Source organism: Eulemur rufifrons, chromosome 14 (assembly GCF_041146395.1).
Source record: "Eulemur rufifrons isolate Redbay chromosome 14, OSU_ERuf_1, whole genome shotgun sequence".
NCBI classification, from domain to species: domain Eukaryota; kingdom Metazoa; phylum Chordata; class Mammalia; order Primates; family Lemuridae; genus Eulemur; species Eulemur rufifrons.
Genome location: NC_090996.1, coordinates 33,113,400 through 33,129,617, shown reverse-complemented (window position 1 = coordinate 33,129,617; position 16,218 = coordinate 33,113,400). Strand labels below are relative to the sequence as shown.

Below are 16,218 nucleotides of genomic sequence, written 5' to 3'. Positions count from 1 at the left end.
GGTCTTTTTAAAAATAAAACATATTTAGAGAATTTCAGGGTTGAAAAAGACTTAAGCCTGATTTTCTGAGTCCCTGGATATCTGGTATCTTGTGCACTAAATTAAACGCACCACACACACATGTGCACACAGACCTAACGGACTTTCTGAAAAAGGGGAACAATTGGAATCTACTTCCTCTTTCTTTTCATTACCCGAGAGAAAGGCACATGCAGGTTCTAGGGGCCTTCCAGGCCAAAGCGGTGCTGACCGTTACGAATCTAGACCGGATACTGGATGTCCCAACACCTGGAAACTGTCCTGTGTGGAATGGAGCAGTGGCCACGCCTGTCGTAACGAGCAGGAGCTGGGGCCTGGCCCCCACAGGACACACCTGGTCTCCCTCCATCCTGTCACTCTGCAAGTATGACCCCCCAGGCCCCGTCTTTGAGTCCTTTTGTAACTGCTGTCATCGGCCCTGATCTGGGCACCTTTGTGCTCCCCCAGCCTGTCTCCAGGATGCTTCCCCCGCCTGCTCCATGGGACGTGCAGAGAAACCATCTCAGCTCGGGTCCCGCCATAGTGGGGGCACAGGCGGCACAGCAGGGCACCTGGCATTTGGCCGAGTGCTCCAGCGTTCAGCTGAGGGATCACTGCCAGCTGCCACGCCGCTGAGCGTGGGCAAGGGTCTCTTCGTATCGGCCCTGCCCGGCCTCAGCTGCAGGCAGCCAAGATCACGGCCACAGACTTCTGCTCTCCAGACCCCACCTGATCTGGCCACTGAAGACCCCCCCCAGCCCCGACTCCCAACTATAAGGGGCGTTTTCATAAGAAGCCAAACGCAAGGCAGCCTTCCACGAAGGCCACGGGAGGCCTGGAGGTCTGGAGAGGCCTGGCCTGCAGGGCCTGGGGCCGGGCTGACTGTGGGCGGTGCAGCCTGCTCAGACACACAGCAGCCTGGCAGCCTCCACTGCAGCGTCCAGCCATCGACAGCAAAGGCTATTTTTTTTCTTTAACCCCATTTTCTCCCATCTCCACCCGTTTTGATGCCAGTAAGTTCATTTACAATGTTTTACAAACAGTGAGAAAACACACTCTATGGATGAGCAGATCAGACAGGCTCTTATGTCTCACAGGACAGAAAAAAGGTGGTTTTTCTTACCTTAGAAAAAGTTCGGCCAGATGTGGTAGCTCATGCCTGTAATCCCAGCACTTTGAGAGGCTGAAACAGGAGGATCACCTGAGGCCAGAAGTTCAAGACCAGCCTGGGCAACATAGTGAGACCCTATCTCTTCAAAAAATAAAAAAAATTAGGCATGGTGGTGTGGGTCTGTAGTCCCAGCAACTCTGGAGGCTGAGGCAGGAGGATCGCTTGAGCCCAGGACTGAGGCTGCAGTGAGCTATGATCGAGCCACTGCACTTCACCCCAGACGACAGAGTGAGACCCTATCTCAAAAAACAAAAACAAAAACAAAAAACAAAGTTCAATTCTGTTTGTGAATTACTGTCTCTGTCAGAGCAGGTCAGGGGTAGGAGAGGGCAGTGGGAGCTCAGACCTGGGTCCAAAGCTGGCTCTGCCCCTGGGCAGGGTTTTAATGCTCGCAAACCTCATTTCCCTGCCCCACCTGCACCACGGCACACACATCAACGTGGAACTCCCCGATCCGCACAAGCCCTGAGATGACGGTGGCCTTGAGGCAGGCTGAGGGGCAGCAGGCAGGGGCCACTGAGCCAGTGGGAGAGGCGGCAGCCCCTGCAGCCCTGGCAGGGTGGGGAAGCGGGCACAGGGCTCCGGGGAGAAGCCCGCACGGTGTGGCACAGCTGAGAGCGGGAACACTCCCTGGCCAGGGAGAGGGCAGCCGCCTCGAGCACTGGCCTGGCCGAGAGAGAAACGCGCCTGGGGGCTCGGGCTGCGTGGGAGGGGCCTGGCTGCTCCTGAGGGCTCCCGAAGCCGACCCAGATGGCAAAAGCCGTCCCTAAACCGCAGCCCCATTTGGCAGACACACAGGACAGAGCACACAGGGGCCGGGAGAAGGACTGATGATGTTTATTAAGGGAACGGAGAAAGAGCAGGTCTCATACCCTGGAACCTGGGTTGTGCTAAAAGGTGAAAATATATACAGCAAATGGGCAACAAAATGGGATGGAGCACCACAGGCTGGGACGAGGGCCCAGGCCGCCCAGCCATAAGGAGTGACCACACTGCCTGCATGGAACATTCCGGAACCCAGTGGTTTCAGCAACTGTGCCGTGACTTCTGTGATGACTACACCCACCAAGGACTCCATCATACTGCCCCCACAGCCACTCACCCAGCCATGGGCCTGCAGGTCAGAGAGGCTCACAGGCCAGACAAAAGCTGGAAGGTGGAGAATTCTTACCTTAGAGAGACAATGGGAGCGACCAAAGAGGGCCATGGCGGAAGATAACCACGGCGGGTAGCCTGGGGCCCACCCTGGGGACAGCTCTCAGGCCCAGTCGAATGTCTGGGCTCCCTCCCTGCGGCGGTGGACAGGAAGCTGGGGTTCAGGGAGGCGTTCCCTGGCACCGCCCTCCTCTGAGCAGCCGTGACTCTGCCAAGGTGACTCCAGACTCTGCCCACTTCCCCGCTGACACCACTGCAGTTCTGGAAAGGCCACACAGCCTGCGTTTGGAAGTCTGGCAAAGTGCAGGGGAAGGCTGCGGGGCGTGATGTGGGGCATCGGCAGCCAGGGAGGCCCCCAAATTCACATCTACTCAGACCCTCAGAATGTGACCTTGTTTGGAAATCGGGTTTTTGCCCGTGTAATTACTTAAGATGAGGTCAGAGTGGATTGGGGGGCCCTAAATCCAGTGACTGGTGTCCTTACAAAAGGAGGAGAGGACACAGACAGGCACGCGGAGTCTCAGCCACGCGGGGCAGAAGCAGAGATGGAGGGAGGAGGCTACAGGCCAGGGAACACCGGCGGACGGCAGAGCTGGGGACGCCCCACCGACACCCGCAGCGTGGCCTCCTGCCCGTGACAGCGCGTCTCTGTGCCGGAGCCTCTGCCTGCGCTGCTTGTTCCGGCCACCGCAGGACAGGCGTGCACCCCGACCCGTGCCCCTGCTCTGCACCCCACTTCCTCCCTCAGCCCGGGCATCCAAAACGCCCTGCGGCCCGGCCGCACGGGCCCAGAGTCCACTGCAGATGCCTTCGGGTCAGGGCTTCTGGTTCGGGGACAGAAGCGACTCCGGCAGCCTCATGAATTCTGTGACCAGGAACTTCTGACAAGGGTCCTGGGAGCGGAGCTGCGTGCGTGGTGGCCAGGCTCTGGCCCTGGGGCCTCCTGGGGCCGCGGTGGGACACACTCCCCAGCGTGGGTCCGCTGGTGCTTGTGGAGGTCGGTGCCTCGGCGGAAGCCCCTGCCGCAGGCCGGGCACACGTAGGGCTTCTCGCCCGTGTGCGTCCTGCGGTGCGCGCTGAAGTGGGAGCTGTTGTTGAAGCGCTTCCCGCACTGAGCGCACTCGTAGGGCCGCTCGCCCGTGTGCGTCCTGCGGTGGATGACCAGGCTGGAGCTCTGGCTGAAGCGCTTCCCGCACTCGGGGCACGGGTAGGGCTTCTCGCCTGTGTGGACCCTCTGGTGCGTGCTGAAGTTGGAGCGGTCGCTGAAGCCCTTCCCGCAGACCGGACACTTGTAGGGCCGCTCCCCGGTGTGCGTGCGCTGGTGCTTGGTCAAGTGGGACGTTTTACTGAAGCCTTTGCCACATTCGGGGCACGTGTACGGCTTGTCAGGCCCCCGGGGCCCTCCTTTCTCTGGTGGGGGGCAGCCTCTCGGCTGCTCAGGCCCGGCCGAGCCCCTGCCTGGGGCCGGCCCCTGCCCCGGGAGCGGGCGGCCAGGGCCCTGGCACCGTGTCGACAGCACTCGGTACCACTCCATTCTCACCGGCGTGTCCTCCCTGGTGGTGTCACCATCCTCCGACTGGATCCCAAGCCCTGAGACAGAGAAGGCACAGTCCCTGAGGAAAACGGAAACACTTCTAATAAAAAAGGAGGTGAGCCTGGCCGTGGGGGACGCACGCCTGTAATCCAGCAGTCTGGGAGGCCGAGGCGGGAGGATCTCTTGAGCCCAGGAGTTAGAGACCAGCCTGGGAAACATAGCAACACCTGTCTCTACAAAAAATAGACAAACTAGCCGGGCACGGCAATGCACACCTATAGTCCCAGCTACTTGGGAGGCTGAGGCAGGAGGATCGTTTGAGCCCAGAGTTCGAGGCTGTAGTGTACTGTGATTGCACCTGTGCACTCCAGCCTAGGTGACAAAGTGAAATCCTGTCTCTAAAAAAAATTTTTTAAAAGGAGGATAAAGGCCAGGCAGAGCTCTTCAAATTCCCCTTCAGAACATTTAGCAGGGAAGTGTTAGAGCCCTGACACAAGATACTAAAACCACGGCCTCGCGCTGCGCTAACTCCACAGGGATTCACACCGTCCTCGCAATGGGTCGGTGCTGTTACTGTCCCCGTCTCGCAGGTGAGGGAGATGAGGCACAGGAGACTAAGGAACTTAGAGTCACTGGGCTGTAACCTCTAAGTGTGGGGTTCTCGGGCAGGGTGGGGGGCAATGTCTGGCGACACTTTTGCCATGACTGGGGAGAGGGCTGTAATCGGCCTCTAGTGGCAGGAGCCTGGGGCTGCTGGAAAACATCCCGCAGTGCGTGGAGGCCCCCCCACCCCCCGCAACGGAGGTGGTGCAGGCACAGACGGCCGCAGCGCTCAGGTGGACAACCCTGCTCAAGGCTGTCCTGGCCGCCCCAGGACCACCAGGTCCCAGCTCCTCGGCCTCGCTCGCCGTATGCCCTGGGCAGTCGGAAACCGCTTCGCAGATCCAGGTTCAGGAGCCACCACAGTGGTGACAGGAGCACAGAGAGACGATGCTGGACTGGCCCAGCTGGCCCTTTCCAGGCTGTGTGACTGTGGGCAACGACTCGACTTCTCTGCCTCTCACCTGCAGCACGAGGCTAATCCCACCTGGGACCTCGTGGCACAGAGCACACTGGGGTGCCCAGGGCCAGGGGACAGACGTCCTCCAGGCAGTCCCGAGAGGAGCTCTGTGCCCACAGCAGCGGAGAGGCAGAAGCTTCCTTCACCCTTGGAAAGTCCACTTTAGACACGCTCCAGCCCGGACCTCCCAGGCAGGCCCTTCTTGCCCACCCAGACTTCCAGAGAGCCACGCGTGGGCCTGGCGCTGACTAAGCCTCAATTTGAGACAGTGTCTCCCTCTGTGGCTGGAGTGTAGTGGCGTCATCATAGCTCACTGCAACCTCAAACTCCTGGGCTCAGGCGATCCTCCCGCCTGGGCTTCCCAGAGTGCTAAGATTACAGGTGTTAAGCCACCAGGCCCGGCCACTTCTGTAAAACTGAGATGGGGATGGAACCACCTCACTGGCCTGTTGTAGGAATTTTTCAAAAAGAACTGAGTCTGGCAGTTCCTCAAAAAGTCAGACGTACAGTCATCTTGTGACCCAGCACTGCCATTCCTAGGCATGTACCCAGAGAACTGAAACATGCACACAGACAACACCCACACACAAACGCACACAGCAGCACCATTCACAACAGCCAAAGAGTAGAAACGACATGTCCACCAACAGATGAGCGGATGAACAACGTATGGTCTGTTCACACGACGGAACACTACCTGGGCATAAAAAGGAATGAAGCGCTGACTTACGCCACCGCAGGGGTGAACCGTGAACACATGCTGAGTTAGAGAAGCCCGTCACAAAGGGACAGATGTCATAGATGCCATTTACATGAAATGTCCAGAACGGGCAAATCCACAGGCACAGGAAGCAGACTGAGGGTTGCCCGCAGCTGGGGGAAGGGGAAGGGCAGACACTGCTGACAGGTAGAGGGTTTCCTTTTAGCGTGATGGAAAATGTTTCAAACCAGACAGAGATGAAGACTGTGGGACAATGTCAATGTATTAAACGCCACTGCACTGTTCATGGAAAAACGGCAAATTTTACATTATGTGAATTTCACCTCATTAAAAAACTAAAAATTAAAAACTTTGGGGCTAGTGGTGCCAATCTAATTTGTTTTTGTTTTAAAAATAAGATCAAATAAATCAAACTTTTGTTGGTACTCCTCCACCCAGCCCCCCAAAAAGGACTGAACGTAAACCACATCATCGGGCACATGGTAAGGAAAACCCAACAGCCCAACTGTGCCCCGGGAGGCAGGCAGGTCTGGGCTCTGGGAGCTGGCGGCAGAGCTGGGCAGAACCACGTCCTTCCCTCCATCCTTCTGAGGGTCCCCTGTGGACACACGAGGCCACGAAGACTGGCTAATTTTCTGCCTCTTCCCTCTCTGACTCCCGCAGACCCTTTTGCACCAGGAGTAAGTCAGCCCATGCATAGAACCTTCTCAGAAACCTCCAGATCAGGGTTTCCCACGGTACAAATGACACCCACAGGGGCTGGCCTGGGCTGGGTCTCTGTGGGGGGTGGGGGGCGGGGCTCTGCACCGTAGGATGTTTAGCTGCCTCATCCTCCACCCACTGGACGTCAGTAACAGCCCGTCCTGACAACCAAAAACGTCTCCACTCACAGACAAATGTCCCCTGGGGCAAGACTGCCCCTGTGGAGACCCACTGGTCTGGCTGCGCATCATCAGTGACCAACCCAAACTTCACAACATCATCTAAAACTAACTTCACAGGCGACACAAGAAATAAACAGATAAATCAGACTACATCAGAATGAAAACTTTTGTGCATCAAAGGACACTATCAAGAGAGTGAAAAGGCAACCCACAGAATGGGAGAAAATATTTGCAAATCTTATGTCTTAAGGAGTTAATATCCAGAATACATAAACAGCCCCTAAAACTCAAGAACAGCAACAACCCATTTCAAAAATGGGGGCCAGGCGTGGTGGCTCACACCTGTAATCCTAGTGCTCTGGGAGACCAAGACAGGAGGACAGCTTGAGCTCAGGAGTTCGAGACCAGCCAAAGCAAGAGTGAGACCCCATCTCTACTAAAAAATAGAAAAAATAGACTACAGGCGTCTTGATGTGTGCCTGTAGTCCCAGCTACTCGGGAGGCTGAGGCAGGAGGATCCCTTTGCTTGAGCCCAGGAATTCCAGGCTGCAGTGAGCTATGATTGCACCACTGTACTCTAGCCTGGGTGACAGAGTGAGACCTGCATCTAGAAAAAAAAAAAAAGAAGGAAATTCGGACACATCTACAGCGTAGATGAACGTGAAAGACGTAAGTTAAGTGAAATAACCCAGCTATGAAAGGCAAATACTGAATGATTCCACCACAATGAGGCACCTAGAGCCACCAAAGCCACAGAGCCAGAAAGAATAGGAGTTCCAGAGGCTGGGCCAGGGGGAACGGGGAGTTAGTGTTCAGTGGGTGCAAAGTTTCAGTTTGGGAAAATGAAAAAATGCTGGAGAAAGATGGCGGTGGTGGTTATACAACAATGTGAATGTACTTTATGAGACTGAATTCTATGCTTAAAAACAGTTAAAATGGTAAATTTTATGTTACGTGTATTTTATCATAATAAAAAAATTTAACAATTTTAAAAAGCCTTAATACAAACCAAAACTAGCTTGCTCCCCAAATCGGACCTGACATTCCCTCCATCCTGCGGTGAGCCGGGGCAGGGTGTGGGTAAGAATGAGATCTTGCCAGACGGGGAGGGCACCAGGCAGTCTGCCCTGCTTTGCTGGTGCAAAGCGATTTTGTATACGGCGTTTTGACTCCTTCCTCTGGCCCTAGAGAAGCTTCCACAGTTCTCTGTTTGGCCCAAGTTCCCTGCCTCCCTTCTCCTTCCAGCTTCACTTCTCCCACCTGGATGATTACTATTTTTTAAGAGATGGGGACTCACTATGTTGCCCAGGCTGGCCTTGAACTGCTGGGCTCAAGACACCTTCCTGCCTCAGCCTCCCGAGTAGCTGAGACACAGGCATGCGCCACCACACCCAGCTCCAGCTGGACTTCGTAGGACCCTCCTCCTTCTCTGTCAACACACTTCTTAGGATCATCTATCTCCCCTTGTCCTCCCTCTAAGGCAGGGGTCAGCACACTCCAGCCTGCTGGCCGACGCCTGTCTCCGTAAATGAGTTTGAATGGGACACAGCCATGCCCGTTCACATTCCTTCGGTCCACGGTTACTTCTGTGCTACAACAGCAGGGCTGAGTCGTTTGAACACAGACCACATGGTGTGTAAAACTTAAAATATTTACTATCTGGTCCTTTACAGAAAATGTCTGCCAACGCTTGCTCTAGGCCCTTGAACTTGAACTTCACAAACACAATCACCAAGGTCTAAACTCCCTGGAGAGAGGAGAAGCCAATCTGCGACTTCTGCTCCTTCCTGCTGACCTCCTCACTGAGCCAGCCCTGCCAGGACCACTCTGGGCCTGGAGGCAGCACGAGCCCCGCGGGCCTTGCCCTCGGCCGCTGGGCCACCACACAGGGCCTGGGTGTGCGGAGTCCTGCTCACGGGGCGAGAGAAGAGAGGACGCAGGCGCAGGTGAGTCGGAACTCGTGGGACTGAGCATGCCTTTCTGCATGAGAGCAAAGCAGGCCAGAGACCCTAAGGAAGAGCGGCTGCTCGGGAAGAGAGAAGCGCGAGGGTCCTCGTGCTTTTGTGCAGACCCGGTTTCCTCCGAGCGAGAGAAAGTGAGGAAACAGCCCTGGGCTCCCACTGCCCCTGCGCGGGGGGCCCCCCCCCGAGGGGGCCTGGAGTTTCCCCATCACGACAGAGATGCAGCGGCCAGGTTGCCACACTCTGGGTAACAGACGTGGAGCAACGGCACAGAACGGGGCCCCGCGACCGCAAACACAGCAAAGTGGCATTTGCCCTCACACGGCGGCAGAAGCGTGTTCACTGGCACCCATTCCACAGAGCAGTGAAAAAAACAACAAGCGAAAAACGAGCTACTGTAAAGGGATGCGTGTGGTGGTTAATTTTATGAATCGACTTGGTCAGGCCACGGTGCCAGCTGTTTGGTCGAACGCTAGACTAGATGCCACCGTGACGGTGTCTCGTGGATGCGTCTGACAGCCACACTCAGCTGGCTGCGAGGCAAGCATGTCACCCTCCACCGTGTGGGTGGGCCTCATCCCCCCAGTCAAAGGCCTTAAGAGCAAATGGAGGCTTCCCAGAGCAGGAATTCTGCCTCTGCACTAACAGAAATCTTGACGAAGGACCCGGCCTGCGGCCTGCCCTACAGATTCCAAACTTGTCAGCTTCTGCAACTGAATAAGCCAATCCCTTAAAATAAACGTGTGTGTGTGTGTGTGTGTGTGTGTGCGCGCGCACGCACACACACACACACACATTGCCTACCGGCTCTGCTTCTCTGCCGAGCCCTCACTGATAAAAAGCAGCATCTCGATGCCTGTGGCAAAGATTTCAGCAGTGTCAGGAGTGGCAAGAAGAAACACACGGGCAGAGAAAGAGCAGGAGGGCCCGTTCAGGGACAGAGCTGGGCAGCACGTGGCCAGGAGACGCCTCTAAGTACAAAGGCCAGACAGCCAGGCCTTGCCCCCCCCCCCCGCGGGGGACGAGCGCAGACAGAAGCAGGACCAACGCGCGGGTGGTGGGGGTGGAGGAACAGGACCCCAAGGCAACTCTGGGCCTCTGCTGCATCGTGGCCGTGTGTGGCCACACTGCTCCTGCAGCTGGGACACTGGCCACCGGCAGCCTTGGCTTTGCAGGCTGGGCTTCAACACACCCCCAGCAGACACGGACTCCTGCACATACCCTCATTCTCTGGCAGCATGTCCCAGCTGTGGTGCTGCCGAGCTGGGTCCAGGCATCCCTGCTCCTCTGTGGACAGGTACACGGCCACGTCCTCCAAGGTCCCCGGTGCCTGCTGGGATGCACTCCCATCAGTCCCAGCCCTGAGCCAGTGGCCCAGGGTGCTGCAGCCCTCACAGTCCCTCCAGGCTGGGGCCAGGCCTGGTGGGGCACCCGTCCTCTCCACTTTTCCTGCCACCTCCCAGGCCCTCCCCAGCCCCACTCTTGGCAGTCCAAATACCGCTATCTGCCTCCCTCCCTGAGCCCAGACTGGACCTGCTCCAGGGGATAACACTGCTGTGCCGTGCTGTCCCCACGGCTGCAGGGCTGGGAGGCCACCATGGAAGGGACAGGTCTGCCACACAGAGCAGCTGATCCACTGTGTGCCCAGCCACCGAGGCCCACACTCCATGGGGAGAAGACATAGCGTCCCCTGCCTCTGCTCCAGCCAGTCCTGGAACCCACACAGGGCAAGGTGGGGACTTAAGGATGCCTCTAGGCCAGTGGCTCCAAATCCAGCACCAGACTGACCTGGGAGCACAGTTTAAAAATAAGCCAGTGACACCCAGGGCAGGCAGATCCACAGAGACAGGAAGCAGGTTAGCGGTTGCCTAGCTCGGGGGGTTGGGGAGAAATGGGGAGTGACTGCAAATGGGCCCAGGATGATTCGGGGGTGATGAAAACGTCCTAAAATTGTGGTGATGGCTGCAGAGCTCTCTAAGTAAACTGAAGACTGTGCACTTTAAGTGGGTGAGTTGTACGATATGTGAATTGTAGCCCAATACAGCTGGATTTAAAAATCCAGCAAGCAAGCAAAGGAGGCTCCCACTCCAGACCAAGGTGTGGGAGGAGTCTGTATCCTACCCAGGGTCCCGAAGAGAGTCTAGTGCCCGGCGTGGTTGGAGGTCACTGCCCTGCCTCACTGCGGGACCCCAGAACCTCCCAGGGCACTGTGTGATACTCAGATGGCATCTGCAGAGAAGGCAAGAACCCCCGGGCAGGCCAGGATTGGGGCAAAATGGGGGAAACTCCAGGGGGAGCCCCCCTGACATACTAAGCCCTGGCCACAGGGAGAGAAGTGTCCCCTAAGCAGGGTGTATGACACACGGAGGTCAGGCCGGACACTAGGATGCTGCAGACCGGGACTGCTCCACTCACCTGGGACCAGGCTGAAAGGAAGGATGAGGCCGACGTCGCCATCTCCTGGTCCCAGGAGGCTGCTGGGCCTGGGGAGGAGCTGAGCGTCACGGTGGAGCCCCACAGCACACCCACCCGACCCTGCACACGCGGGGGCAGCACAGGCCCAGACAGCCCCCTGCCCAAGCTCAGCGCCTGGCTGGAGAGCCTGGGCACCACACCCAGGCAGGCCCCTCCCCCGCACCACTTCTGTCCTCCAGGAGGGCAGCTACTCACCCCTCTTGGGCCACAGCAGGGAGCCCCTTTTTGGCCTATGGCTCAGAGGGGCTGGGTGCTGCTGGCTGGAGCACTGAGACTCTTCCTCCAGGGACAGCTCCTCTGGCTGAGCTTCTGTCTGGCGTTTGGAGGACTGTTCCCCTTTCTCGAGGGGCACCATGTCGTCAGCAAGCACCTCTGAGCCCTGCATGCAGACAGAGATCTGGTCACTGGCCCCCAGAAAGGCAGAAGGAAAACCCCAACAGGGTCCCCAACCCCTCATCTCAGGCACCCCAGCCAGTGCCCCGTCCCCGGGGCTGCCTGCAGACTCGCTCCCTGTGCCCAGCTCTCAAGAGTCCTTCCTCTAGCCAGCGCCCAGCCTGGGCAAAAGGCAGCCTGCTCAACCCCACAGCCTCTCCCTGTCACATCACATCGCTGTCACATTCTTACTCTCTGCTCCTTGGTGCTCCCAACAGACCCTGGGCCAAACGGCCCCGAATCAGTCCTAGCCTCATTTCAGAAGTTCACATTATTGCATTTGCCAGATTTTCTGAAATCATCTACAAGTACTCCGAGATGATCTATTTCCGCATCACAGAACAGCTGACTTGGATGAAATTGGGTCTCAGGACTGAGCTCTGTAACAGTACTTGGGACAAGAGACATCCCCAGGGAACTGCAAAACCAGCACCGGGGACTCCTGCCTCAGGCTCCCTCTCGCCTAGCATTGCAGACGTCTAAAAGGGGACAGTCCCCTCAGAGAGTGGGGCCTGCCCCTCTCTGCTCAGTGACAGCCATGCAGTACATGTGCAGAGATGGTGGTGCACACAGTGACAGAGGAAGCCATGCCAGGGACCCCAAGCCCTAAAGCTGGAGGCACCAAGAAAGAGGCTGCTGGGAAGGGATCCTGAGTCCTGGGCCACCACGACAGCAGGACTTGCTACCACAGTCGGCTGACGGTGTGCTCAAGTCTTAGGGGATGTATCTGTCCTGCTGGCTGCAAGAGAACCACAGCGTGTGGCCAAGGGCACTGCCATAGGGAGGAAGGGGACCTGTCGGCACTGGCACTGAAAAATGAACTGGGACAACAGGTGGCAGGATTTTTCTTTTTCTTTTAATTGGCACACGACTAGGGTGAAAGGACCTTTCACTTTTAATTTCAAGGAGTTTAGTGACTAAAACTAAAGCAGGAAGAATTTGTGTAAGGCTTCCCACCCTCCTCCAAATGTCACTGCAAGGAGCTGCAGTGTGCTCTAGAGAGGCGCTGTCTACAGAGCTTTCTGCGCTGATGGAAGTGTCCTGTCTGTGCTGCCCAGTACAGGAGCCACTAGCCACATGTGACAACCGAGCCCTTGAAAGGCCAGTGTGACATTTTGGGGTTTTTTGGAGACAGGGTCTCGCTCTGTCATCCAAGCTATAGTGCAGTGGCACAATCATGGCTCACTGCAGCCTCAAACTCCTGGACTCACTCCTGCCTCAGCCTCCTGAGTGGCTAAGACTTCAGGCACATGCCACCAAGCCCGGCTAATCTTTCTTTTTTTTTTTTAGAGATGGTGTCTCGCTATGTTGCCCATGCTGGTCTCAAACTCCTAACCTCCCACCTCGGCCTCCCAAAGTACTGGGATTACAAGCATAAAATACCATGCCCAGACTACATTTTAAATTTTACATAGCTATAATTTAAAAAGCGACATGTGGCTGGCAGCTACCATTTTGGGCAGCACATCTCTAGAGAAACTGGGGAACCTCTTAGGGGTCAACCAGGGTACCCCCCTCCCAAACAGCCCCTGATCTTTCTTCCTGGTGGTCTTCCCTCTTTTGGGGTCACTTCAACTCCCAAAGCCCTGCCTTGGAATGTGTCAGACCTCCCTCCCATCACTACTTGTTTGGTCTGTGCTGTGATGGTATCAACCAACCAACCCACACTTGCTTATAAAGGGCCCGTGTGGCTGCATGTGGTTAATCAGAGGGTGGACACTCACTGGCCAAGGCTGAGAAACATTTTACAGTTGCCTTCTTCAATTCACAGCCTCCAGGCAGCCCCCGGTCACCCAATGGCCAAGGCTGGCTGAGGTTCCAGAGCCCAAAGAACTGCCAGTTGTAGACCTCAGCAGCAGGGCCCTGAGGACAGCAGGGGCCCCGTTTCCTCACCTCAGGGTTAAAATGCCCCCCACCTCACCCGCTGCCTCTGTTTCCTGGGCTCCTGCTGCAGCCCTTCCACGAGGACCACGGCCTCCTCACCACTCTCCGGCTGCTGCTCGCGCACCAGGGCCTGGATCTCCCTCGGCAGCACCATCAGGAACTGCTCCAGCACCAGCAGCTCCAAGATCTGCTCTTTGGTGCGCAGCTCGGGCCGCAGCCAGCGGCAGCAAAGCTCCCAGAGGCGGCTCAGGGCCTCCCGGGGCCCAGCCACCTCCTGGTAGCAGAAGAGCCGGAAAAGCTGGCGGAAAGTCTCGGGGCTGGGGTCTTCCACCTCCAGGGAGGGCTCCTCTTCCCAGCAGAAGTCCTCCTCCACCTTCACGATCAGGATCTCATCTTGCTCCAGGTCCTGCTCTTCCAGGTCCTGCTCCTGGGGTGGCAGAGGCTGGAGGCCAGGGGCAGTGGCCATTGTTCCCGGCAGGCCTTGCTCCTTCTCCCTGAAGTCAAACTTGTCACTCCTTATATCTCTGGCCAGACACAGGAAAAGATGTTTTATCAGGGCTCTGTGGAGAGATGATGAAATCATTTGGAGTGTAGCACTGGGGCTGGATAAGCCATCGGCATCTGTAAGCCCCTGCCAACCCCTGCCCTGGGTCCAGGGCCAACTCATCTTCATTGGCAAAAGGAAAAGGGTTGAAGAACAAACCCATCTTCGCTACTAACCCCCTGCTAATTCTCGGGCAAATTACTTAAGGTCTCTGCGCTTGTTTCCTCACTCGAAAAACAGAGATGATAACACGGTCTACACACAAGTTGCTGCCTGGACTAAAAGGGATGTTTGGGAAGGGTTTAGCGCAGCGCTGGGACGTGGTCAGAGCTCGAGAAACGTTATTTTCCATTATACAGCTGGCCCTTCATGGAAGGTCCCTTTGGAAATCTGATGAAAACTGGGGCCCAGGAAAATGCAGATTCTGCCCCAACTTGACCCCATGTCTGAGTTTAGCGAGGCCCTGCAGCTCCTCCGCGGCCCTGTCGCGTACAGCGAGTGGATGGCCACCACGGGCCCTGCAACTCCAGGTCCCGGGAGGGTTGGGACTCCCGGCCGGGCTGCTTTGTCGTCTCCTCCCCTCAGGTGGAGCGTGAGCGGTACCGGAGGCGGCAGCGCAAACTCGGGCGCCGGCGCGGGCCGCGGAATAGAAACTTAAGCCGGGACCCGCGCCCCCGCGCCCGCACTCACCGGCAGCGCTGCGGGCCGTGGGGAGCTCGGGGCGCGACCGGAACAGAGGGCCAGGACCGGAGCTGGGCTGCGGGCAAGAGGCGCACAGCGAGCGTGCAGGCCGGGGACGCTGACCTGGGCGCACAACAACCCAGCCCCGCGTGGGAACGAGGCCGCGTGGGCGGGGCCGCGCGAGGCATCGTGGGTAACGCAGTCCTCGCGCCATTGGCTGAGCTGGCTGTCGGGGCGTCCGAACAAGGCCGTGTGGGCGGGACCTCGATAGGCACTTTGGGTAACGTAGTCCTCGAAGGGACGCATTGTGGGTAACGTAGTCCCGCGCCTTCAGTGAGCATGCGCGCGAGAGCTGGGAGCCTCAGCAACCTCTGGGCCACTGTTCCCGCCTCCCTTCCGCTTCTCTTCTTCCCTGGCCTGAAACAGTCCACGGTGGAGGGGACCCTGGAAGTTTACTTGTCTACTTACATAGTACTTTCTTCTAGGCACTGTTTTAGGTGCTTTGCAGTTATTAACTTGGATCATCTTTGAAAGAACCTTAACTGATAGGTTACCTATCTATACCTAACTGATAGGTTCTGTTGTCCCTATTTCATAGATGAGGAAACTAGGGCACACCCCAAGATCACACGCAGCTAGTAAGCAGCAGAGTTGGGGTGAAGTTGGTTCCCAGACTGCTGTCTTAGTTCAATCCTTTAATTTTAGACACTAGGAAAAGAAGACCCAAAAGTTATTTGCTTAGGTCCTTTTTGGTTATCAATTGCTTATTTCTTTCACTTGTTAATTTAGTCAACAACTATGTATTAGGCTTCACTTTGTGCTAAGTAGGCTGCATGAACAGGAAGTGAACTAGGTGTCATTGTGGAGCCTGGGGGAGGTGGTTGAGAGTACCCATAACATGAAAATTGACATAATGACCAGGGGACTCCTGGGTTCTTTAGCTCTGGCCATCCAGAGACCTAATGTGTTACATCTCCTCCCCAACCCTCACCGCCCTGGCTGGCTGGGGACAAACCAGTCTCCTGCCATGGACACATCTTTCTCTGGTTTCTTCTCCTTTCTGTTCTTCCACTCCTACTGTTCATTCTTTCTCATGTTTCATTTTTTCCCAGCATCCAATATACAGGTTTTATTGTGAGCACACCAGGCAGGCTGGACGAGACACTGGCTGCCCACTGCTGATTTCTGGAGACTGCCCCTCCCAGAGTGGGAGGCATTTGTAAAGGGAGGCAGATTTTTAGGGACTGCCCCAGGACCCCACAGCCTTGTAGTGGGACCTGAAGATAGGAAGGACCCTGGGTGCCTCAGTTTCTCCTTACAACGTGGGGGCTGCTCGTCAGGAAAACTTCAGTCTTGGAGTGAAGGAACCCTAGTTGTGCGTGTGTTGCTGGGACCTGGTGTAGCAATTTCCCAACATCTAAATGACTGAGAGCCAACAATTCAATACAAGTCAAATACTTCAGTTAATTTGACTAAATTATCTACGAGCATCATCATAGAGCTACAATGACCCCCAAAAGTGGTATGTAATGGGTGTTTTAGTACACTTTTCCTAAGGCTTCTGTGAGCTAATATAAAAGCTAATGTTTTTAAAGCACTTCCTAAGTACATAGGACTATGTTTTTACTATGCTACTTTAATCTTCATAATGACTGTCTACAGTACACATCATTGTGACCCACAATCTAGATGAATGAA

The 16,218-nt window shown here is 56.3% G+C and overlaps 1 protein-coding gene across 2 annotated transcripts; it reads right to left on the bottom strand.

Moving 5' to 3' along the window:
* Positions 1-2,944: 2,944 nt before the first annotated feature.
* Positions 2,945-14,623, bottom strand: ZNF500 (zinc finger protein 500). Of its 2 annotated transcripts, none has more exons than XM_069486194.1 (6): positions 14,530-14,623; positions 13,333-13,855; positions 11,175-11,358; positions 10,920-10,987; positions 9,726-9,837; positions 2,945-3,934 (listed from the first exon to the last, which is right to left on the bottom strand). In XM_069486194.1, the coding sequence occupies exons 2-6, from the start codon at positions 13,759-13,761 to the stop codon at positions 3,201-3,203; spliced, it is 1,527 nt and encodes a 508-aa protein (XP_069342295.1). In that variant the 5' UTR covers positions 13,762-13,855; positions 14,530-14,623; the 3' UTR covers positions 2,945-3,200. The 2 variants fall into 2 exon arrangements, with proteins under 2 accessions (XP_069342295.1, XP_069342296.1); XM_069486195.1 differs by having other exon boundaries at positions 9,726-9,834.
* Between the last annotated feature and the right edge of the window lie 1,595 nt (positions 14,624-16,218).

What these genes read in the sequence shown, in the direction of transcription:
- ZNF500 (XM_069486194.1), bottom strand. Translation starts at nt 13,761, where the DNA reads ATGGCCACTGCCCCTGGCCTCCAGCCTCTGCCACCCCAGGAGCAGGAC. An exon ending in TCCTTTCAGCCTGGTCCCAG is followed by an intron (nt 9,838 to 10,919) that starts GTGAGTGGAGCA and finishes AGTGCATCCCAG; the next exon opens with CAGGCACCGGGGACCTTGGA. An exon ending in CATGCTGCCAGAGAATGAGG is followed by an intron (nt 3,935 to 9,725) that starts GTATGTGCAGGA and finishes TCTCTGTCTCAG; the next exon opens with GGCTTGGGATCCAGTCGGAG.